This window comes from Humulus lupulus, chromosome 2 (genome assembly GCF_963169125.1).
Source record: "Humulus lupulus chromosome 2, drHumLupu1.1, whole genome shotgun sequence".
NCBI classification, from domain to species: Eukaryota; Viridiplantae; Streptophyta; class Magnoliopsida; order Rosales; family Cannabaceae; genus Humulus; species Humulus lupulus.
Window position 1 is genome coordinate 295,983,495 of NC_084794.1, and position 24,931 is coordinate 296,008,425.

Below are 24,931 nucleotides of genomic sequence, written 5' to 3' on the forward strand. Positions count from 1 at the left end.
TAAATGAAACGACACCGTTTTGTATTAGGGCAACATGAATGACTTTTACCGGCACAATTTCTGACTTTTGCCGGCGCAACGAAATGCGCCGGCAAAAGTCTTCACGATTTTAACCAGCCGCCCCCCTCTTCTTCCCCCATTCTCAAAATCCCAACCTCTCTAACTCTCTCTCCCTCTCCCTCTCTAACTCTCTGTTTCTTTTTGCCTCCACCACGCCACAACCTCAGTCGACGCCACCACCCCAGCCGCCCCTCTCCGTTTCTCCCTCTCTCTAACTCTCTCTCCCTCCCGTTTTCTCCGCCTCCATTACGCCACCACCACCACGTCGCCCCCACCTAGCTGCCTCCATCACGCCCTCTCCCCCTCTTGGCTTCTCCGCCTCCATCACGCCACCACTCCATCGGACCCTCGCCGCTTCTTTCCGACCACCGCGAATACCGTAGCCTGTTGCTCCTCCACTCGCCGCTCCTCTCCGACCACTGTGAATCCCCCACAGTCGCTCCTCCACTCAGCGCGCATCTCCGACCACCGTGAACCCCCTCACAGTCGCTTCGGTATATATTTTTGCCTCTGTTCTTTCGTGGTTCTCAGCATATATAATATAAAATATATAAATATGCCTCTGCTTATATATATATATATATATATGCCTATGTTCTTTCGTAATTGAATTTCCATGCTCAATATTTGTTATAAATTTAAAGTTCACTTGGGTTGTAACTTGCACCAGATGGAGGACCTGGAAATTCTCGAGATTCCCTAAGACCACTTGATCAAATTCAGTGGAATTTTAGCTTATCAGATCTTACAGCAGATTTATCAAATTTGGGAGGTAATATATAGTGATAAAGTCATTTACGAGTCTTCGTTATATTGCTGTAAGTTTGGGTCAACCATTGTGTTTAAAATGACCTTTTTATAGGAAAAAAACTGAGAATATTTGTTATTTTTATAAGAATTAAATAGATTCTGTAACTTTAAATTTATAAATATCATGTAGCTGCAATTTGATCCAAACAGATCAAAACCATAAAGTGGTATTTTTGAATTATATATATTAGAAAAAAAAATTGTAAATTCGATAGAAAAAGGCCAGCAAACCCTCACGCATCACAAACTATTTTTTTTAAAAATTAAAATATAAAAGAGTAAAATATATATAATTTTGTTTGGATGAAGAGAAAAGTGAGAGATGATCATATAATATAATTTTGTTGAAGAACATGTAACCGAAGACACTGATGATGAGAATCATAATTTTACCCATCTCAGAAAATCATATCAGAAAGAAAGAACTTAAATATTGTACTTGCTAGATCGATATATAGACAAGAAAGACATAATAAGAAGATGATGATGATGGTATAAATAAATGGGATAGCTTTTTGTTTTTTGTTTATGCCTGTACTACTAAAGATTGTTTATGCAATTTAAGGCTTTTATTAATCTGTAATACCTTGATACTTCTGCAGACTTAGGTGTAAGACTGTGAATTCGTGTTATCGTGTCAACTCATTTATAATCGTGTTCGTGTCGTGTTACCTGTTTATGACCCGTTTAATGAACATCGTCATTCTGATCAGTATGTCAAAAATTAATTAATCAATATAATGATTAATTTGGATGAATTTTATGAAATAGTTCTCACAAAAAAACTAAATTAGCTCGTGAAGTTTATGCTTGTCATTTTATTTATATGAAAATGATTAAACAAAATTTGTACATATATTTATTTTATATATTTTATTAAACTTTGTAGTTAATCGTGTCAATTAATCGTGCTATGTTCGTGTCGTGTTATCGTATCGTGACCTGTTTTGCCAACCCTACTTGGGAGCCCTAGGAAACTATCCTGGTTCTCAGTTTCTTCCATCCGATTCTGACATCTTATTGGACTCTCCAAAGCCAGAGGATATAGGTAAGTTCTATAGCTTATGTTGTCTCATGCTTCTAAATTTGCACATTAGTGCTTTTGTCATCAGTTAAGGGAAAACATGCTGACTGTGAAGTACTAAAATTGTTTGTTGGGGTCTCTAGCTGCAGCCACACAGATATGTTAATGTTAAATGATGGGTTTATACATTTTTAGACCATGTGTTTTGTCTCATTACCTGTTTGGACACTGTGTTTTGATAAATTACTTTGTACGAGTTCAATTATATTTAAACATGGTTTTAATAATAGATTAATTTCATATAAGATAAATTTTTTTTTACTGATTTTCATATATGATATTTATATGTTTTTTTTAACAGTAAATGATTAGATGTTTACTAATTTTATCTCTTATTGATTTTTTTTCGTCGGGAGTACTGGATCTGGTAGAATACAGTTGACGTTAAAAATAGAACAATCTTAAGTTGATTTAATTTTGTTTAAAGTTAATTTTTTGGGTTGATTTTGTGTTGAAATTTTAGGAGTATCTTTTGGAAATTTGATTACTAAAGTATTTATAATTTTGTGGCATCAAGGTATTTATTTTTTAATTATGTTATTATTTTAATTAATATGTGAATGTGTGTACTAAGATGTGTTTAGTGATATATTTATATATATATATATGTATAAAATTGTATCATGTGTTAGTATTTAAATTTGATTAATAACACCCCGCCGCCCCTAGCTTTCTTGGTATTTTAGTTTATTTTTTATATATTTTTTGTTAGTTTATTATTATTTTTTAATTATTTATTTAAATTTTTTACAGAGACCCGACCATTGCTAAAGCCTCTCACTGTAAAAATTTAATTTTAATTTAAATTATTTATTTTTTCTTGTTAATATTTATTATATTGTATTTTGTGATATATGTATTTTAGTTAAAGTATGAACTTTAAAAAAAAAATTAGATTAATAATGTGTGTTTATATTTTTAAATTGTTTTATATTGAATGTGATATGTTTGTAAATATGTATTTAATAATTTTTTTGTATTAATAAAAAAAATCAGTTTTGGTATATGTTTTTTTGTGGTTAAATATTTGTATATATATATATATGTAAATTGATGTATTTGTTAATGTATACATATGTTTTGTATAATCTGGGAATATTCTAGTTATATATGTGTTTAATTTATAGGTTTTAAAATTTTTGGGATAGTTTGAGATATAGTCGTTATGTTGCTCAAATTCGGTTAGACTTAGTAAAATTAATAAAAGTTTAATAATTAATTAAATAAAAATTTAAGTATAATTAAAAAAAATAATTAAAAAATAATTTTTAATTATAATTTAAATAAAATAAAATTACCAATCATAATAATTGACAAATAATTTTAACATTAATATTAGGTGTTATGTAATTGAAAAAAAGTTTAAAATATAAATGATTTAATAAAATATAATTAAGTAAAATATAAATATAATAAAATTGTTATTAATTAAGTAAATAATCAAATACAATTTGAAAAATTTAATAAAAAATTACAAAATGAAATTAATGTATACTTATATTAATTTAACAATAAAAGTAATAAATAAGTAAATGATTTAAAAAATTGTAATAATTAATAATTAACTACATTTTCTTTGGTAAATATAAATAATTATTTTTGCCAAAGATATGATATTATACTATCACTTAGTGATAATTATGGAGATAGATAGTCATAAATATTAATTATTAATTGGTTGGTGTCAATTAATAATTACTTATTAATTATTAATTAAATTTATAACAATTAAATAATCTATGTGCTAATATTTTTATGATTAATGATTGTGGACTAAGATAAAAAAAAAAGAATGTAACTAATGTTGTCCCCATATCAGGAAGCTTATGGGCTAAGTTAGTTTGTTCATGAAAATCTATATTTAAATCACAAACATGCAAATATTGTTGATGTATATGTTTAGAGACGTAAATTCTCCATTAATGGAATCAACTGCTCTTATTGTATATATCAACAATATCTTCATTATTGTGATTTAGACATGGATTTTCATGACTAAATTAACTTTAACCTATTTGCTCTCTGATACATGAACAAAATTAATTACATTATTTTCCAATCATTGGTCTGCAGTCATTGATGATAGGATGTTAGCATATAGATAATAAAGTTATACCTTATATGTAGTTATATTAAAAATTTATAAGTTAGGTTTTCAAATAATGTTATATTGGAATGTGATATATGTGTTTTTTATTGTGCAGACTGAGATGACCGAGCGTCGAGCATTGCAGAGTACGACCCCTGTATCATCTGTTGCTTCTTGTGTCGGCGATAATGTCAACAGTCCTGATATGGACATTGTCACGGATGTCCTTGGGCCCCGCTCGCGTTATAAGAAAAGGTTTGGGGGGTTACCTAGGTCGAGGGCAATTGACGCAAAGAGGGCAACATCTTTACCAACTTCTCAAATGTTCGGGCAATTGCCACCTGAAGTGGACAGTATTTTGCAGCAAACTCAGGACGTTATGCAGGAAAATCAGAATCTAAAGAAGTATTTGACTAAACTTGAGAGTCGTCAACGACGCCAAGATGTACTGCTCAGTGCTTTGTTGAAGCAAGTTGGTGTATTGGCTCCTGGTTTTACTGTCGACTTACCAGAAGAGGATCCGGACGAGGACGATGGTCCAGGTGACGATGATGCTCACGGGGGTGGGGATGATGAGGCGGACAGTACACATTCGTAGAACTTTTTTATTTATTTAAAGTTTAATTGATTAGAGATTTAATTTACTAAATTACTTTTATATTTTCATGTTTAGTAGCGACAATAAACATTAATAGTTATAAAATATTTTTTATTTATTTATAAAATCTTAATTTTTATTTAATTTATAATTAAATAATATTACTAAAAAATTAAATAATTATTAATATATTAAAATTGAAATTTATTAATTAATATTAATATATTGAAAACATAGTGTTAGAGTGAACAAAATGAGAGAATGTTTAGGAAAACAAATCACAAATAAAAAATAAAAAATCAAACCAAGAGAAATTTATTATGTGTGTGAATGTCTACATCATAGGTGGTGTGCCTTGTATAGTCTTATAAATCAAGGGTCATGAAAATAATTAAAAAATATATAATAAAGAATAAGTATTAAATTTGGAATAATATAAAATAAATAACATAAACTAAGTTTTAAGGTAACAAATATTCTTTGATGCTCAAAATAACCTCTAAATCAATATTAGCAACTCTAAAACCTATATATAATAAACACATTATATCTATAAGAAAAAAATCTGAAAATAATATAGAAAATAAAAAATAATAATACAAACAAAGATTTAGTAATTCATACATTTTTTGAAGCTCAAGAACACATTTTAATGTAAGAAAATCAGTCAAAGTCCAATAACAATACCCATTTTTGAACCATAAAAATACTCACACCCAAAGTCTTTTTTTTCTCCCTCAAAAATAAAAATGGAACTAATATTTCTGTTTTTAAGTAAGAAAAATGGTTTCAAACGGTAAAAAAACATAAAAAATAGTATATTTAGTGAAACTCTCGTGGGAGTACAACAACAATTAATGAAGGTTTTTTGGGTTCGGCGTTTGAGATTTTTACTTCAGAGAGATGAATGAGGCGGGAGCTAGATATTAATGGTATTAAAACCCTTTTATTTTGGTTCTTAGATAAAAACTCTAGTAGACTTTCTACTTCAGTTTTCATCTAAGAACCGAAGTAAAAGAGTTTTAATACCTTTCAGGAGCGTGTTTTCTTTACTCAACTTTTTACTTCGGTTTTTTTCATAAAAATCAAAGTGGAAAGTCCCAATATAGTGCAAATTAAACATGACTCTTGTCTATTTTATACTTTAACTTCGTTTTTTTAAGAAACCGAAGTAATAGCCTATTTTTATGTACTATCATTCCTAAAAGCGAAATGAAAACCCATTGAAATGTTTTTACTTCAGTTTTTTTATATTCTATGCCTATAAAATGAAGTAAAAGTCTATAATTCTAGTAGTGACTTTTAATATCTCTAAAATAAAGTCATAAAACTATTATTTTGTAGTAGTGATAAAAATCAATTCTTTCATATATGGGTGAATTGTAGAATAAAATAAATAAATAACTTCTTAAATAATTAAAATGACTAATTTTTAATATTATTGTTTATTTTAAATAGTAAAAACTTTATTTTTTCTTTCCTATTATACCAAACAACTTTAAGAATGTCATGCAAAATGAGAATGTCTAGAAAAACAAATCACAAAAAAAAAAAAAAAAAAAATCAAACCAAGAGAAATTTATTATGTGTGTGAATGTCTACATTATAGGTGGTGTGCCTTCTATAGTCTTATAAATCAAGGGTCATGAAATTGTCCCTATCTATTGAGATACATTTTCATAGTAGAAATTTCCAATAATATTTTAGACTGTTACTATTTAACACCACACGAGGTAATACTTTATAATTGGTTAACGATATCTCATAATATTTATTAAATTTAAATATATGAGACCCGAAGATTGCACCAATAAAAGTATGTAACCTCTTGTATTGTTGGCTACTAATAGTGCCATTATCATTTCTCAATATTTTATGCACAAATTTTATTAAAATATAAAAGAATTGCTAAGGAGCATTAATGATGCCTAACATTATAAATAAGTAACATAGTGCTATTGGTATAATATAATATCGGACCTCATTTATTTAAACTAAATGAAAATTACAGAGTATCACTAAGTAATTATGAAGCGACATCTTGTCTTGTGTGATATTAGCGAGGAAGGTGAGAAATAGCAACACTGAATATAAAGATGTGCACAGATACCCAAGGTTATATAAAGAGTTATAGTCCCACATTTTTTAGAAAAAGACGAAAGGCTTAGCAATGGCCACATCCGCCACTCTCACACCAATCCCTGCTTCAGCTCCTTCTCTAACCAGAGCCACGCGCCGCCATTCCCACCGCTTTTTCACGCCTCGCCCAGCTCCCTTATCCTCAAATGCCGCTCCCCAAATCCTCCGGCGGCGAAGCTCGTCGAAAACGGCCATCAGTGCCAAGCTCGGCGAGAAGAATAGCGGTTTAGAGTACAGGAGAGTTGGGGATTCAGACCTTGAAATCAGCGAGATCACTCTTGGAACCGTTAAGAAAAATTCTCCCAAACTCTCGTCGTCGTATGACGATTCTGATGTCGTTTCAAAGGAGTTAACTTCTTCTTCTTCTTCTTTGTCTTGTACAGATGACATTTGGAGAGCAGAACACTGAGAAAGAAGCTCACGAGATGCTGAGCTACGCATTTGAGCAAGGCATCAATGCTCTCGACTCTGCCGAGGCCGTAAGTCAATTTTTGTTATTCTAGTTGATTTAAAGTAAAATTGGGTGAATTTTGGTGCAAACTAAACGATAAAGGTTTGAACTTTATGTTACAGTACCCAATTCCAATGAAGAAGGAGACACAAGGAAGAACTGATCTCTATATTAGTAGCTGGCTCAAGTCTCAACCTCGTGATAAGGTTCAGTTACTTCTTCATAACTATTTTGCATAACAATGTACATTATTTGATATGAAAGCAATTTCATTTCTCATGTAATAGAATAATTTGTTAGAATGTGGGGGAAAGTAGTTTAGAAAGTAGGAAAGGGTGGTGCATGGTAAGAAGTATGGGGTTCATCTACCAATTGGTAATGAGTGGAGTAACCCATGCTCTTATAAATGGTATGATGATCCCACATACTTTACATGTGGAATTCTATTCTCTAACATCCCCTCAAGATGGTGGCTATTTTTGTTCACCAATCTTGGACGACTCGATCGCAAGTGGTTCGTTGGTTCTTTTGGCTCTTTTTGGTTCACTATCCCTGAATCACAAAGGGCTCTTTTGGCTCTCTTTTTGGACCGATTTTTGAATTTGGATCAGATACATACTCGTTAGAATTTTTTTGGGCTCTTGATACCATGTTAGAATATGGTGGAAAGTAGTTTAGAAAGTAGGAAAGGGGGCATGGTAAGAAGTATGTGTTCCATCTCAAAACCAATTGGTGATGAGTGGAGTAATCTATGCTCTTATAAATGGTATGATGATCCCACATACTTTCTATGTTGAATTCTATTCTCTAACATAATTTGCCCATTATGTTTGTGAAATTCATATTATTAGCATGTTAGTCATAATGATGTATTCACTATTGAATTTCTTGAATGATAATGAATAGGTTGTTGTGGCAACAAAAGTATGTGGTTATTCAGAGAGGTCAGGTTATATAAGAGAGAATGCGAAGGTTTTGCGGGTTGATTCTGCTAATATTAAAGAAAGTGTAGAGAAAAGTCTTAAACGTCTCAATACAGACTACATTGATCTGTTGCAAATTCATTGGTAAGTTTCTAATTTATTGGTTTGTCTATAAGCTTCCATTATATTGGATTACTTTTGAGCTTGACTTGCTCAAACATAATATCATGCACACAAGAACATAAATGAGAAATGCAAGAAACAAGGAAAGAACACTTAGCTTTTACAGAACTGGTTGCCTCCAATCCATTATGCAAGAACATGTTACACACTCTAGAACCAAAGACTAGTTCTGAATTCTCTCTTACAAGAGAAAATCAATCTTACTGTGTTTTAAGCTCTCAAAACTCTCAACCCGAAATCCATGTTACAACCAGTTTGCTCTTTCTTTGTCCGTCTCTTTACAAAAACCTATTTAAACAAGTGTAGAAAGCAAGTTACAACAGATTTCATAACAAGCAACTTTCTGTTAAAGAAGGAGAGCAACAGCTCTAATCTTTGGACCAATATGCACAAAAAACAATTTCTAGCATTTCTTTTATATCTCACAATTCTACTATGTATCATATGAAGTAGAAACGGAAGTCATGCATAGGGAAATCGATCTGAACCTAAACTTGTTTAAGTTGTATGTTCTGATATTTTGTAATCTTTTCTAAATCCAGGCCAGATCGGTATGTGCCATTGTTTGGTGAGTTTTTCTATGAGCCTTCAAAATGGAGGGAGAGTGTGCCTTTTGTGGAGCAACTGAGGGCTTTTCAAGAGCTTATTGATGAAGGAAAGGTAACTTGGATTTTTAGTGTCAATCTTTCTCTACTCATAATCAACCTGCCAAAAAATGCTTACCAACTGGATAAAACTATGAAAAGTTGATGGAGTTACATTGAATTATATTCTCTTTTCATTGGAGATTGCTTAGTGATTGGCATTCTGACATTGAAAGCTGTGATTTCAAAGTATAATGTTTATTAATAATAAGTTGTCGGTGCCACTAATTATTTACTTATGAAATGGCTTTGAATCTTTACAGGTACGTTATATTGGTGTTTCTAATGAGACTTCCTATGGGGTGATGGAGTTTGTACATGCAGCTAAGGTCGAAGGACTACCAAAGATAGTTAGCATCCAGAACAATTACAGTCTGCTTGTTCGATGTCATTTTGAGAGTAAGTTAATAAACATAATTTTAAAAATATCTAAAAAAATAAGGGTTTATACGTTTTTAGAGCCTGTGTTTCGTCTCATCACTTGTTTGGACTTGTGTTTTGACAAATTACTTTTTGGACCCTGTGTTTTTTAAAATAGTTCAAATAGACCTCTAAACTCGATTTTGATCAAAGTTTTTTTGAACTAAAATCACAAATAATTCATCAAACTAACAACTCAGAACAAAAATATAGTCATTCTGCCTAAGAACTGTGTTGTTATACTCAATTTTTTATTCCTCAAAATCAAGTTTAAGAGCTTATTTGAACCATTTTAATAAGTCAAAACACGGGTCTAAAAATGTATAAACCCAAAAAATAAAGGGGTTGTTACTGATTTAAAGCTTCATTCACCAATCACCACTTGAAATGTTTTTACAGTGGATCTTGTTGAAGTATGCCACCCAAAAAACCACAACATTGGTTTGCTAGCTTATTCTCCACTAGGTGGTGGAACACTATCTGGAAAGTACATAGATGACAATTCTGTAGCTGCACAGAAAGGAAGGCTGAACCTCTTTCCTGGCTACATGGAAAGATATAAAAAATCTATTACCAGGGTATGTGATTAGCTCAACTCTTTCATGTGACAGAACAGTCCCTAACATAGCAGCAAAGTGTCAAGATTATGCATGTGCCAGATGACATAGTTTAGTGTTTTTTATTTGATTTTCATGGTATTTGTGATGAACTTTTTCTTCTCCTTCTGCAAATTCTGTAGTAGCAAAACTTTTCGATACAGCTAACTAGCTAGTTAAGTACAAAACCTTGTGTGACTTTCTTTATCCAGGAAGTTACAATAAAATACATGGAGTTAGCGAAGAAGAATGGTTTAACACCAGTGCAGCTTGCTCTTGGATTTGCACGAGACCGACCATTCATGACGAGTAACATCATCGGTGCAACCTCTGTGGAACAACTAAAGGAAAACATCGACGCTTTCTTGACAACCGAACGGCCGTTGCCTGCAGAATTGATGACAGAGATTGAAAATATCTTCAAGAGGCACAAAGATCCTCCTCTTTGAAACCTTTTTAATTAGCCATCAAAGTGTTTTTATTACATTCATTTAGTTATTTATTTTATTTGCTTAACACAACATTAATTCTCTTGTTTTACCATGAGATTTGTGATCAACACCCCTATGTTTCCCTTTGTTATAAACCAGTTTATGCTCATATGTATATTTTGGCTTCTTTAATATAAAATTCTAATTGATCTCACTTTATTTCTTCTGCTATAACAATTGATCTTTCATATGAATGAAATGAACCAATTTTCTCTTAAAAAAAAAAAATAATAAATTGTTGAGTTGCAACATTAACATGCTATCCCAAAATATAATTACAAAAATACCACCACTTAGATACATTACTTTAATTTTAATAAAAAAATTATTTTAATTTACCAGCACACTTAATAATAAATTATTGGGAATTTCCTCATTTGTTACCCTTTGTTTTTGCAAAGTATCATTCTAGTACCATCTGTTTTCAATAATGTTAATATGGTAATCCGTATTTTGAAAACATAAATATTTTGTATCCTAATTGATAAAATTTTGTCAATATGACAAAACTGTCAATATTTATATATAATTTGTAGCTCGTATGATTGAGAGTAATTTGATTAAATTGGTAAAATTTTATTAATTAAATTTGAATTTAAGATACCAAATATGTACGATTTCAAAATGCAGGTACCAAATGAGCATTATTTGTAAACACATGATACCACGATGATACTTTGCAAAAACACAATTACCAAATTGTTACATCCCTAAATTATTTTAATTAGTCATATACACTAGCACACTTATGTGAGAGTAGATCTAAATAAATAAAATAGCCAAATTTGAATTAGAGGGTGAAACTGTAATTTTAGCTAAATATTTTTGGTGTAAATGAAAAATAATAATAATAATAATATAATTTTGAAAAGTAGTTTAATTAGTTATTGGTTGTGAGTACACGTGGAGGCAACAGAGAAAGAAGCGCGCCATTTTGTCTCTCTCTTCTTTTGAGCTTCAAACTTCCCTGAAACCCATACTGCCCTCTCATTCTCCCTCTCTCTCTCTCTCTCTCTCGATCTGCATCGTCTTCACGGTCACTTCGATTGACCAGATAGAATTCAGAATTGTTCCGATTTGGATTCGAAATCGAATCGAATCAGGGGGAGTTTTTGATTGTTAATATATTTGTGTGAGAATTAGGGCTAGTGGTTGAATTTTGATGAGAGGTCGTAGTAGAAGAAAGCATAGGTATCATCATCGTCATCTATGAAGACTTGGGGACGGGAGTCATCGCCGATGCCGTTGCCACCGGTTGAGCTTTCTTCTTCTTCTTCTTCTCATTACGCTTTTGTGATTATCAGTTGCTTTTTACAACATTTTCAGATGGAATGGCAGATCCTGCTAGCTATGGCAATCATGAGCGTGACATCGAGCAAGTGAGTCATTTTTCTTTATTTGTATTTAGAAAATGTTTGATCTCGTAATTAGCTTAGGAAACTGAAGAGTTCATAGATTATTAATGAAGTTTTTCATAATTTTTCTTATTAATTAAAATTTTGGTCATATATATATATATAGTTCGCTGAAAATGTGATTCACAAATTTGCAGTTTTTGTATGCAAATTTTAAGACCCTTTTTTACTTTTCTTTGAGGGACTAGAAATTGGCAATGATGGAAGACAATTGCTTGGTAGAACTTTAAATTTTCCTTTCACAAACTTTTGTATCTTATTGCTACATCTTCTACATTGAAGATTATGTATATGTAAATATGTATAAATATATTTATATACATATACATATACATATAGATAAAACTGAGGTTGGTTCATGAAAATATTTTACTATAATATTATCTATTATCCTCTCTTTTGTAGGCACTTGTTGCTTTGAAGAAAGGTACTCAATTAATCAAGTACAGTCGGAAAGGGAAGCCAAAGTTTTGCCCATTCAGAATTTCTGCGGTAGGTTATTCCCTATGTAGTGAATATGTTCAATTTGTTGCACAGTTTTTGGCTATCTTGTTAGTCATTGTTTAACCATTGGTGTATTACATTTAAGAAAAAATCAATTAATATTATGTATCAATGGCTGTAATTAAGCCTGATCAATCTATTTTTTTGGGTTATATGAACTAGCCTATATTCTAAATGGATTGAGCAGACTAACTTGCTAATCTTTATCTCTGCTTTAGCTTCAAATTCTCTATGGATAATAGGGAAATATCTGAAGTGCTTGAATGATTTCAGTTTTAGTGTCACTAACAGGATGAAACAACGTTAATCTGGTACTCTCATGGAGAAGAACGGACTTTGAAATTATCTTTAGTTACACGAATCATACCTGGACAAAGAACTGTGAGTTAAATACTATTATGTGATCATAATTTGGAAGATAAACTTTCCTTGGCTGATGGGTTTTTATGTTTCTTTAACAGGCTGTGTTTAGAAGATATTTGCGCCCTGAAAAGGATTATTTGTCATTTTCTCTTCTATATAATAACGGTGAACGATCACTTGATCTGGTCAGTAAAATTACTTTCTGATGGATTTATTATTTACTTTTCTGAAGTTTGATCAAAATTATGAATGGTGCAATCTTTTTTGTTTCATTTTATTTACCATATTATAGATTTGCAAGGACAAAGCCGAGGCAGAATTATGGTTTGCAGCGCTTAAGGAACTAATTCCCACAGGACCAAAGCGCATTAGACGTTCTAAGAGTGATGCTTCTGAAGTAAGTTCTTATTGAGATCAAATTCACCATAATCACATTAAGTCTTCGTGTTGGTTCATTCTCAATAGTTGTTTTTGATACAACTGTTTGTTCTTTTTCAGCAACAAGATGGCAATGAATTTATTCAAAATGGCAGTCCCCTAAGTGTATCCTTAGATTTTGCAAGTATTGCCCATGGTAGGGTGTCTTTTGATTTAAATCCTCGCGAATCTTCAGTTAGTTTAGTAAGCTCAGATGTGGGCACAGAACGTGCAAGTATGCAACTAAGAGGAAGTGCTCCAGATGGTTTTCGCATTAGTGTCTCAAGCACTCCTAGTTGTTCAAGTGGAGGATCTGGGCCAGATGATATAGAATCACTAGGAGATGTTTATGTGTGGGGAGAGGTTTGGCTTGATGGAAGTTTAACTGATGGGACTGTGAGCTCAGTTCCTATAAAATCTGATGTATTAACCCCAAAGTCCCTAGAATCAAATGTTGTTCTTGACGTGCATCAGATCGCTTGTGGAGTGAGGCATGCTGCTCTTGTTACAAGGCAAGGTGAGGTTTTCACATGGGGAGAGGAATCTGGGGGACGACTAGGCCATGGGATTGATAAAGACTTTAGTCGCCCTCGATTAGTTGAGTTCTTGGCAATTAACAACATAGAATTTGTTGCTTGTGGTGAATATCACTCATGTGCTGTATCTGCAGCTGGGGATTTGTTCACTTGGGGTGATGGTGCCCACAATGCTGGACTTCTTGGTCATGGTACTGATATTAGTCACTGGATACCAAAAAGGGTTAATGGTCCTTTGGAAGGACTTCAAGTTTTATCTGTTGCTTGTGGGACTTGGCATTCAGCATTAGCAACTTCCAATGGGAAACTATTTACATTTGGTGATGGAACATTTGGTGTTTTGGGGCATGGAGATCGCCAAAGTATTTCGTTTCCACGAGAGGTTCAGTTATTAAATGGCCTAAGAACCATAAAGGTTGCATGTGGAGTATGGCATACTGCTGCTATAGTAGAGGTTGGCCAGTCTGCTGTTAGTGTTTCGTCCAGAAAGCTATTCACCTGGGGCGACGGTGACAAACATCGTTTGGGTCATGGAAACAAGGAAACTTATCTTCTACCAACCTGTGTTTCTTCACTTATTGACTACAATTTCCAACAGCTAGGTTGCGGACACACTATGACCATTGCTCTCACTACATCAGGTCATGTGTTCACCATGGGTGGTACTTCATATGGACAACTAGGAAATCCAGCTTCTGATGGAAAGACACCTTGTTTAGTACAAGATAAATTGGTAGGTGAGTTTGTTGAAGAAATATCTTGTGGGGCAAATCATGCTGCTGTTTTGACATCAAGAAGTGAAGTATTCACATGGGGAAGAGGTGCTAATGGAAGACTAGGACATGGGGATACAGAAGATCGAAAAACTCCAACATTGGTTGAAGCATTAAAAGATAGGCATGTTAAGAATATATCATGTGGCTCAAATTTCACAACTAGTATATGCATTCATAAGTGGGTCTCTGGAGCTGACCAATCAGTCTGCTCAGGTTGTAGACAAGCATTTGGTTTTACCAGAAAGAGGCATAACTGTTATAATTGTGGGCTAGTGCATTGCCATGCTTGTAGCTCCAAAAAAGCACTGAGAGCCGCATTGGCTCCCACTCCTGGCAAACCGCATCGTGTTTGTGATGCTTGTTATGCAAAACTGAAAGCTGCTGAAGCTGGTAATGTTTCTAATTATGGCAGGAAAGTTACCACCCCCCGTCGGTCCATGGATGCCAGAGATCATTTTACCAAGGGAGACGTAAGATCTTCAAAGCTTCTGATATCTCCCACTACAGAGCCTGTCAAGTATCTTGAGATCAAGTCTGGAAGATCTGGGGCCAAAGTTGACTATCCATCAATGGTCAGGGTGTCCCAGGTTCCATCACTTCAACAGCTGAAAGATATTGCCTTTCCAAGTTCACTGAGTGCCCTTCAAAATGCATGGAAACCCATTACGCCATCATCGCCTCATCAAAGTGTCAGCTCAAGATCATCTTCTCCATACAACACAGGGAAAACAAGCCCTCCAAGATTAGCTGCTCCTGTATTTTCTAGGGGTGTTATCGAGAGTATGAAGAAGTCAAATGAACATTTAAATAACGAATTATCGAAGTTGCAAAGCCAAGTACTGATCTTATAACTCTTGCTCGTAGCTGCATTCTTATGTCTATTGTTGATATTGGAATGTAAACCTGAATGTTTTTTTCCTCTTCCTCACCAGGTAAAAAGTTTAAAGCATAAGTGTGATACTCAAGATGTGGAGATGCACAAACTAAAGAAAAATGCCAAAGAAGCAGCTCTGTTTGCTGAGGGGCAATATTCAAGGTGCAAAGTAGCCAGGGAACTTGTCAAGACCTTCACAGAACAGGTCTGGAATTACTTAAGTTAAGATTCCATTTTGGTTTTTAAATTTTTGGATTTTTTCAATATGACAATGATGCTCTAGGAAATGACTCAGATTGCAAAAGTAGTACAATTCTTAGGCCAACTCCTTTACTTAAACAGATACTTGTTAAGTAGTTAATTTGAACCCTTGTGATGCAGTTGAAGATAATAGCAGAGAAGTTGCCACCAGAAGATTCAGATATAGAAATTTTTAACTCTTTGAAAGCTCAAGCTGAAGAATTTCTAGATACAACACACGCAACACCAGAAATTTCTTCTTTACATCACGCCACACGAGCTACAGAAAAATCTCGTCATGAAGATGGGCATGGTCATCATGTTCATCACGCTCATCACGCTCATCCAGAATATGATAGACCATCATCCTCTTCTAGTACTAGAGGTGACGAAGCTACACATAGCTCAGAAGATGCATCAAAATCTCATGAATCTTCAACCACGAAGACTCAAAGAGGAAAAGAAGTTATTGAGCAATTTGAACCTGGTGTTTATGTCACTCTTGTTCAATTTGGAAATGGTACCAGGATTTTTAGGCGTGTCAAATTCAGGTACTTTAAACTAATATCTATCTGATCATGTCAAGCTCTTTGATGAGTTAGTTCATTTGGATCATATTAACACCGAGTTTTTTCGCAGTAAACGAAGGTTCAGCGAGCATCAGGCAGAGGAATGGTGGAATCACAACAAAGACAGACTGCTTAAGACGTATAGCACTGCCAAGAAGGAACACCATGCTCCAACCGCTTCATCTTCTGATACACCAGCACCAACACCAACACCAACACCAACACCAACACCAACACCAACACCGGCACCAGCAGCGGCTGAAGAAAGCTCTGAGGCTGCGTCATCTTCCTAGACATAGTTGTTTTATGACTTAGTCTCTTGAAATGATGTAGTAGAAAGTTGGTAAGCATAGGATCTCTCCACACATTGATTTTAGAATGGCAGTTGTGAACTGAACCAACTAGGTGTAGACAATTATTTGTTCAAAAAAGAAAAAAGAAAAAAAAAATTGACAAAGCAAGTTTTAATTCTATCACTATCACAGGAGAAATTAGTTTGAATTTTGTTCAAAATGTAGGGTCCTGATGAGTTTGAAGATTAGGCAATTGGGGTTGCAGAAAAACTTTTACATAATTCTTTCTTTTTTAAAAAAAAAAAACAAAAAAACTTTGTAATCTTCTTCTTGATGCTATACTCTTGCTGTTTCTCATTTTTTGTTGTATAGTTGGTGAACTTCTTATGATGTTTTATATGTGGTGCCAACTGCCATGTTATCTATAATGTCCAATATTTCTAGTTTTTATATATATATATATTTCAAGTGATTACAAATGTGAATTATTGCTGATCTCTGGAATGACGACTGATCCTACAAACCAACACTAATTTTTTTTTTTTTTTTTGTGTTTTGTCCTACTCGCACGCTTTTTAGAAAAACTTCTCAGGAGGTCACTCATCACGAGACTATTCCACGTTATACACGCTTAACTTTGTAGTTCTCAAATGATGGGCTACCGAGAAGAAGATGTATCTTGTTTTCAGTAAAACTTCAAAATTAAGCGTACTTGAGCTATAATAGTCTCATGATCTATATAAGTTAACATACATTTCAAATCAAAATTAAAAAAATATATGAAGATAAATTAGAAAATCAATTTTAAGTTTAAATGTATTAGGGAAAGTACCAAATACATAAATAGAATTTACAAATTAAAAAAAAATACAACTTTCACAAAACTTTGATTTAGTGATGCCTTGTAATTTTTTCTTACATGAATCATAGTTGTATATTTTGTTTTAAAAATTAAATAACTAAAATTGAAATGGCCAAAAAAGTGATTTATAATCAGTTAGTCAAAATTTCTTCCATTAAATTGAAATGTTTGTTAGTTGAACTTGAGATTAAATGAACAAATAAAAGTGCCTTATCTATTTCACATCACACTTATTTAATATTCGTTTAATTAATTATATTATATTTGTATGACATAAATAAAATGAATTATATTAATATTGATCATATTAAAAGTAATAGTAAGATATGCAATATATATTTATTTATTAAATAGTGTGTGATATTATATTACGCGTCAATTTATTATTAATATTTTGTTATTAAAAAAACATTAATGGATCACCTAATTTCAGTAACTGAATTCCTATCAACTGTAACCTGCCCAAATTAATTATTAAAAAATCATAAATAATTTCTTTTAAAAAAAAAAAGGAAGCTTCCTTATTATTTTCATTTCATGATCTAAATTCTCAGCCAATCACATAAAATAAAAGTTTCTATATTTGACTTTTTGACCTTAAATTATATAACATTTTCCATTTCTTCCTCACTAAGAAATCTCTATTTTTCGCATTTGACCCCAAATAAACTCGTATTTGCAATTTTGCCCCGATTTTGTAAAATAAGTAAAAATGGTTCTCTCGTTGTATATCTTATTATTCCCGGAAAGTTCGTGAGATTTTCCCGGGAAAGTAAAAATTCTTCTTTCTATGGGTTGATGACCTAAGATAGTTGTTAAAATCGAGAATTCTTCGACTCTTTATCCACTACTACTAGTATTTTCGAAATTTTTTTTTTTTTGAAAGATTAGGTTTTGTTTCGTATAGAATGGGGCAACAGCAATCCAAGGATGAGCTTCTGTATCAGCAAGTTAGCTATGGAAACACCGAAGGGATCAAATCACTTTTCAGAGAAGGCGCACGCCTCGAGGTAAACCGCTATACCAATATATATATATATATATGTCGAGAAAGAAATATCAAAGATTGTTTTTTTACAGTGCGATGATTTTTTTTTTTAAATGATGAATTTTGGATTGGGTTTATGCTCAGTGGGTTGATAGAGATGGGAAAACCCCTCTCATGGTAGCTTCTATGATTCCGGAGCTTTACAATGTAGCAAAAACTTTGATTGAACTTGGTGCCAACGTCAATGCTTATCGTGCCGGTATGTTTTAGGCTTTAAAGCCCTCTCCTTTTCTTTTTACTATGTTTCTGAATTGGTAAATAACAAGTAATAATGAATTAATATTCATTGAGAGAGATTGTTTTAAGAAGCTAATGTGTGAATATGTGTACTAGGCTTGTGTATTGAAGGATTAATATTATAAGGGATATTTAGAACAAGAGATAGGAATGCATTTTTCTGTGTCTGTGTAAGAAGATATAAGTGGGGAGAAATGAGTGAAAGAGAAGAAAAGAATGAACATGTTCTTCATCTAGATTGTGTGTGACCACACAGAAATTCGAGATTCCTGTACCTTGATTTTATATCTCTTTTTTAGAGGGAGGGAGAAGTTAGTTAAATTTGTTTAAAAGATTCTCAAAGTTAGTTTCTTATGAAAAATGTAAAATGAAGAGAGTCCTGCTTTGAATGCTATTGTTTGGGTTTTTGACTGATGCACCATTTAACTGAATGTATCACCAATTTTCTTAATTCTATTTCTCCTTTGTTTTTTTAGGTCGTCATGCCGGCACTCCTTTGCATCATGCAGCTAAAAGAGGCCTGGAAAATACTGTTAAACTGCTTCTAACAAATGGAGGTACACTGTTCTTTTGTTGAAGTTTATGGCAGATATGCTTTGTTTAGTGTGCAAATTAATAATTCACATGTAAACTTTCAGCCAACGCATTAGTCATGAATGATGATTGTCAAACTCCTCTTGATGTTGCTAGGGACAAAGGGCATGGTAATGTTGTCCGTGCAATTGAGGTATATTAGAAGTTTGTACAGTGATTCTCTTCTACAAATATATCTTTGTGCTTCGCATCGATGTACCTCATGTCTTTATGTGTGTGTATTTATATATTCAAAGGATAGTTATTGTATCTAATATAATTTTAATGCATGTAGCATCATATTCGCTTATTCTCTGGTTGGATGCGGGAGTTTTATGGGCCTGGCTTTCTTGAAGCATTCGTTCCTCAATTGCTTTTAAGAAAAGTGTGAGTATTCATACATGTGATCTTAGTTTTTTTTTTTGGTAATAAACTACATGTCATCTTAGTTGAAATATCTTTTATTCACTTCTTTTCTTTTACCTCCGTGTTATGTATCAATCCCACAAGCTGCCTGTGTAATTGGCAGATGGCTGGAGCTGTCCAAAACTACAAATAAATATTCAACTTTTATCAGTGTTTTTTTTATCGGATACCTGAAGAAATTACTATGTATTTATGTCTACTATTTGGTCTTTGTAGTTGGGTTGTCATTCTACCATCTGGCTCCCGCAATCCTACCAAGCCTTATAAGTTGGAGCTTGCCCTATATCCTAGTGTGCAGGTATTGAAGAGTATAATTTGCATTTCTTCCAGAGTAGCATTTGTATTTTATCTCAATCATTCTACGTATTTTATTTCTATATTTATTTTATGCTGCAATTATTTGTTCTTTTTCTGGTGCATATTCTGCTAAAAAATTGTTTGTAAAATTTTGAAAGCCGAGCTTGAGTCAACTTTCTAGATTATTGTTCATATTTGAATTTCTTAGAACAGATTCATATGATTTACATTTCCGTCAATATATCTGTAATTGTCCAGGTTATACGGAGAAGACCTTGATCACTGTAAATGTTCACATGTTTCTTATGTCCTACTTAAGTATCTATGATCAAGTGGATTCCATTAACTTTTGGGTAACTTTTTGGTGGATGATTCCCCAGTCTGATTTACATATGCTAGGTTTAAGAAGAAATAGAATGAGTAGGCATAGTCTTTTGCTGTTTTGTTCTATGAGGGTATTTTTGGGAATTTCTTTTCTATTTCTGTTCTAGTATAGTGCTCTGTCATTGGTTGTTTTGTGTTGTTTTTGTTTTAGCCATGAGTTATATAAGGGAGGGCAGGGGTCAGTATGGGCTCTGAATCCTTGACGTATAGTGAGTGAGCTTTGCTCAAGGCCCATGGCAAGAGAATCTATCTAATACTTGGTTATAGAGTCCATTTTTCTCTCTGATCCTATCACCTACTTTTGTTGTACATTTTTCTTTTTTCAGTCTAGAAATCATGAAGTGCGCCTTATGCTCTACTTACATATTTGAGATTAAGAGGGTCATATTGTACCGTGGTCTGTTTTTTTTCTTTGATCATAGTTGCTATTACTCTGTACTTACTATTATAAATCATCGTAAAGCCTTAGCTCTGTATGACGCTCAGCAGCTAGGTTGCTGCTGGCCTGCTTGAGAGCTTGCATGCTTTTGGTACCACTATGCCCTCTGACCATGTTTAATGGTAGTTGTTCTGAAGCTTGCCTATTGATGTGACTAAATGCTGAATATAGTAGTCCTCATCTCTGCTACTTGGTATCTGCATTGGGTGATACAGTTTAGAAAGTACTCTAAATTTGGATTCCAAGTGGACACATAAAGGGTTTTTCTTTCCATGGTAGTCTAATGTCAGAGTTATGGCATCATTGGCAAATTTGTATTAATTGGTATTTGTGTTATCTCTGAACTTCATGTCTGTTGCTGGTTTATTGCTTATTAGCCTAAGCTTTAGAGACAAGACAACGAGTGATATATATATGTATATATAAATATATAAGCTATGATCTGAAAGAGCTCTGTGAATAATGGCAGGATGCGAAACCACGAGCTGTAATTGCATTGTGGAAAGCCAATTTGGAAGAACCGAAGTCACTCCAGACTGATCCATTCGTGTCAATTCTTGAGAACTTCACTAGTAATTCCTTGATGCTATAAAATTTTCTCTGTATTTCTTTTTGTTCGTAACAAGTTTAGGAGTTATGTCGGATTTCATTTCTTGCTGTGTCTTTAATATGTCTGGTCTCTATGCATAGTACCAAGAGGCAGGAGGCGGAGAAGAAGGTGTAGGCGTCAAATGCTTAGTCGTAAGTACAAATTCAATAACTGTGAATTCTTCTGTAGAATATCATGATAGAATAACATAAGAAACTAGTGATTTATTAAGTTGGTATTGCAATCAAGGGATTGCAGGGTAGATTACCCATATCATTCTCCAGCCTCCAATGCTAATAGAATTGCCTGTAGCTAGGGTACAGAAATGTAATATGTGTGTGTGTACAACCTATCATAGTTTTTCTTGGGATTAGTCATATTATTCTTTTTTTATGTATAATTTACTTAGTGTGCTTCCTTTTCAGAAACACGCATTAAACTTGCTCCTGAAAAGGAAGGTGACTGGCAACAACTTCAGCAGTTCTGTAATGCATGCAAAGGAATTCCACAGGTGCTCTTCAAAATTCCTTTACAGATGTTATTCTTGTCTATTATCTGTCTACTCTTTCTACCGCATTATTACGTGAAAAAACCTCTCATGCCAAGTGTGAAAATTTTCATATGGTAAATAAAAGATCATATAGAAGAAATTGCTTGCAGAAGTTTGCGATTATATTGACTCGGACTCACATTCTTGGAATTCTGTTGGTGAATGCTTTTATTCTAAATAAGTTGCTTAGGTACTGTAACTTTTATGGATTTCAAATTTGATGACCTCTATACTATGGATTTCTGAAGCTTTTAAGGTGGACTCATTAGCAGTAGAGTACTATAAGTGGTGCCTTAATCTTACCGTAGCTTTTGTTCATTATCTTGTTCTGATATTCTGAGATATAAACAACATGCTACATCTGTATTCTGCCCTAATTTAATTTTCATTTTTATGTTACGCAATATTGGAGTGCTATTTCTTTTATTAAAAGTTAATTGACTCTTCAGGCACATCCTGCATTTTTGCATAATGATCAACCAACAATTGAACCAGCCTCCTCACCATCAGCTGAAGATTTAGAATTAGCTATGGCATTGAGTGCCTCTATTCAGTCTGCTCCACAGGAAAACCCTTTTAATGCTAATATGAGCTCTGGAGCCAGTTCATCTTGCGCTCAGAATATCTCATTGAACCCAAGCAGTTCTAATCAGGGTGCATCAAAAGCAAGCAGTTCTAATCAGGGTGCATCAAAAGCACCTGCTCCTTTGGAAACTATTGAGTGGCCAGAGCAAGGAACCTCCGAAAGTAGCCATTCCTGTTCAACCGAGCATGACCAGATCGAGCACGAATCAGCTGTCCCAACAAATCAACCCCAAGATGGGATTGCATCAGCGCCACCAATTCCAGATGGCCCCATTTATTATCCATCAATTGATTCAAGTCCTGTTGATATATCTTCCTCAGTTGTTGAGGGTGTACCTGCTAAAGTTGGTGATAGTAAAGAAGATGGAGACTCTTCATCCTGTGTAGTTTGTTTGGATTCTCCTGTTGAAGGAGCTTGCATCCCTTGTGGCCACATGGCTGGATGCATGTCTTGTTTGAATGAAATAAAGGCCAAGAAATGGGGATGTCCCGTCTGTCGAGCCAAGATTGACCAGGTTGTAAAGCTTTATGCTGTGTGATGATTAAAGCAAAATGTGAGAAGCCCTACATGGTGAGTGAGATTTGAAACCTTCCTTTTATACATGCTTCAACAAGAGAGGTTTCCTAATATATTGTTGCCTCAATCTAGAGTTGATTTATCTACTTAGCTACACTAGTATAGAAGTGACCAAATTGAGTTTAACGCATGATTGAATTAATAGAACAAATAGACTAGGTGAGACAAACTCTGAATGTCATAGGAGCTGTGATATTTTTATCTCATAACTGGACTAAATACTGATATTCAGATAAATTCTTGAATTCTCATCGATCAGTTATGCAGGTGATCGATATGTGGCCGGCTATGGTGGATGAGGGAGTTTGGCTCCAGCAGCATCAATTCTATGTTTGTAAGGATGTTTTCTTTATTTATTCATAGCTGGTGTGGTAAGAACAAGACTTATTTGTTCAGAAGAAAAAGGCCTATTCTGGAAAAGTTTGCAATTGTTTTCTTGTGTAAGTTTTTGTATTATATATATATATATACACCACCAATATGTGTATGCTGTTCTTTTGTATAGATAAATAAGAAAATTACTGTTGAAGGAAAAAAATTACGCCATATCTTTGTGTAAAGGCCTTGTTTGAAATCTTGTAATAGACAATACTAAATGTTTGTGAAACTTTTGGTTGATGCCATAGGCAGCAAATGACAATGACAGTTACACTGCCAGTTTTTTCTTTATAAATATCCTTAAAAGAGTCCTAAATACTCTCCTGAATAGTGATTTTGGTCTATTATATGAGGCACTTTTAGTTTTCTTTTTCCCTTTCTTGTAGTGGGAGTTTTCCAAGAATTCAACTTGAACTAGATGCTGAATTTTTTTTATTTTTATTTTTTTAAAATGAATATAAAAAGAAAGAAAACTAGGAGATGACTGTGTGGGACTTGTAGGGCTATGATGTTGGGTGTCTTTTGACTTTGCACGTACAATGTTTGGATGTGAACCACACATACTTGGTGGCAAATTGTGCTATGCCATAGCTTCATTTCCTCATTGACTATAGCCCTTTGCTGTCTTTGTCTTTGGCTTTGGCTTTGCCTTTTTCCCTTTTTCTTTTGTAATTTTCTTATGAAACTATGATCGTTGATCTGTTAAAGTGATTTAAAGGGTCTTAGGAATCTTGTTAGGATGCCTATGACCGGGACCCATTACTACTGTATATAATCACACCACTTTTCTTTTCATTTTTTTTACTCAAAACCAAAACACTTATTTCCCTCATATATTATCATCATTAGCATCATCATCACTATCATAATCATCATCATTTTATAGCATTATATAGTCTCCTTTATGAGACACAACAATCTTCATTTGAAATCTAGTATTGGAGAGCTTATACATGTTTTGCTTGGTTTGGCATTTTTTAAGGTGGCAAAAAAAGATTTTAAAAGCTTAGTTTTTGCAAGGCTAGGCTGGTTCTTTGTCTATTTTAATAAGAAACTCACTTTCTCATATGTAATAATGTTATTTTGACAAAATGGTCTCTCTTTTTTTTCAAGTCATTTTGCATGCTAATTTAGTTTTAATCATTTTTTTGCAAAATGACCTTTCATAATTTAGACAGTTAGTTGAAAAATTTAGATAGGTGGTCGAAAAATTCAAACAACCGGTCGAAAAATTTAGACAACTGGTCGAATTTTATTTTGCAAAAAAATTATCAAAATAGGTCGGCAAAATTATTTTAAAAAAATAGATCATTTTTACTAATTTATCTAATAATAATAACAATACAAAGTGAGTGGACAGCATATTCTGTGTCTAAGGTCCCAACACTTTGAATGAAGACATTAATATTTGTCCCAATATTTCAAAAGCTGCTTCCTTCACCCATAAAAAAAAAAGATTGAAAAGACATTGCTATTCCATTCTCTGTTTACTTTAGTTAAATTTAAGGTAC

At 33.3% G+C, this 24,931-nt stretch overlaps 3 protein-coding genes across 4 annotated transcripts; all 3 read left to right on the forward strand.

Annotated features, from left to right (window-relative positions):
• The first annotated feature begins 6,764 nt into the window (after positions 1-6,764).
• LOC133819963 (uncharacterized) lies at positions 6,765-10,642 on the forward strand. The gene is made up of 8 exons (XM_062253352.1): positions 6,765-7,066; positions 7,164-7,259; positions 7,354-7,437; positions 8,138-8,298; positions 8,880-8,997; positions 9,245-9,380; positions 9,801-9,979; positions 10,210-10,642. The coding sequence occupies exons 1-8, from the start codon at positions 6,812-6,814 to the stop codon at positions 10,444-10,446; spliced, it is 1,266 nt and encodes a 421-aa protein (XP_062109336.1). The 5' UTR covers positions 6,765-6,811; the 3' UTR covers positions 10,447-10,642.
• An 831-nt stretch (positions 10,643-11,473) lies between these two features.
• Positions 11,474-16,902, forward strand: LOC133819964 (PH, RCC1 and FYVE domains-containing protein 1-like). The gene is made up of 9 exons (XM_062253353.1): positions 11,474-11,867; positions 12,309-12,395; positions 12,699-12,788; positions 12,869-12,955; positions 13,063-13,167; positions 13,269-15,335; positions 15,432-15,578; positions 15,755-16,164; positions 16,253-16,902. Exons 1-9 carry the CDS (start codon positions 11,820-11,822, stop codon positions 16,473-16,475), a joined length of 3,264 nt encoding a protein of 1,087 aa, XP_062109337.1. The 5' UTR covers positions 11,474-11,819; the 3' UTR covers positions 16,476-16,902.
• Positions 16,903-18,068: 1,166 nt separating this feature from the next.
• Positions 18,069-23,699, forward strand: LOC133819966 (putative E3 ubiquitin-protein ligase XBAT34). 2 transcript variants are annotated; one of them, XM_062253355.1, is made up of 11 exons: positions 18,069-18,347; positions 18,470-18,584; positions 19,099-19,179; positions 19,261-19,349; positions 19,491-19,582; positions 19,838-19,919; positions 21,211-21,313; positions 21,432-21,482; positions 21,756-21,841; positions 22,330-23,036; positions 23,310-23,699. In XM_062253355.1, the coding sequence occupies exons 1-10, from the start codon at positions 18,246-18,248 to the stop codon at positions 23,002-23,004; spliced, it is 1,476 nt and encodes a 491-aa protein (XP_062109339.1). In that variant the 5' UTR covers positions 18,069-18,245; the 3' UTR covers positions 23,005-23,036; positions 23,310-23,699. The 2 variants fall into 2 exon arrangements, with proteins under 2 accessions (XP_062109339.1, XP_062109340.1); XM_062253356.1 differs by lacking the exon at positions 21,432-21,482.
• Positions 23,700-24,931: the final 1,232 nt, after the last annotated feature.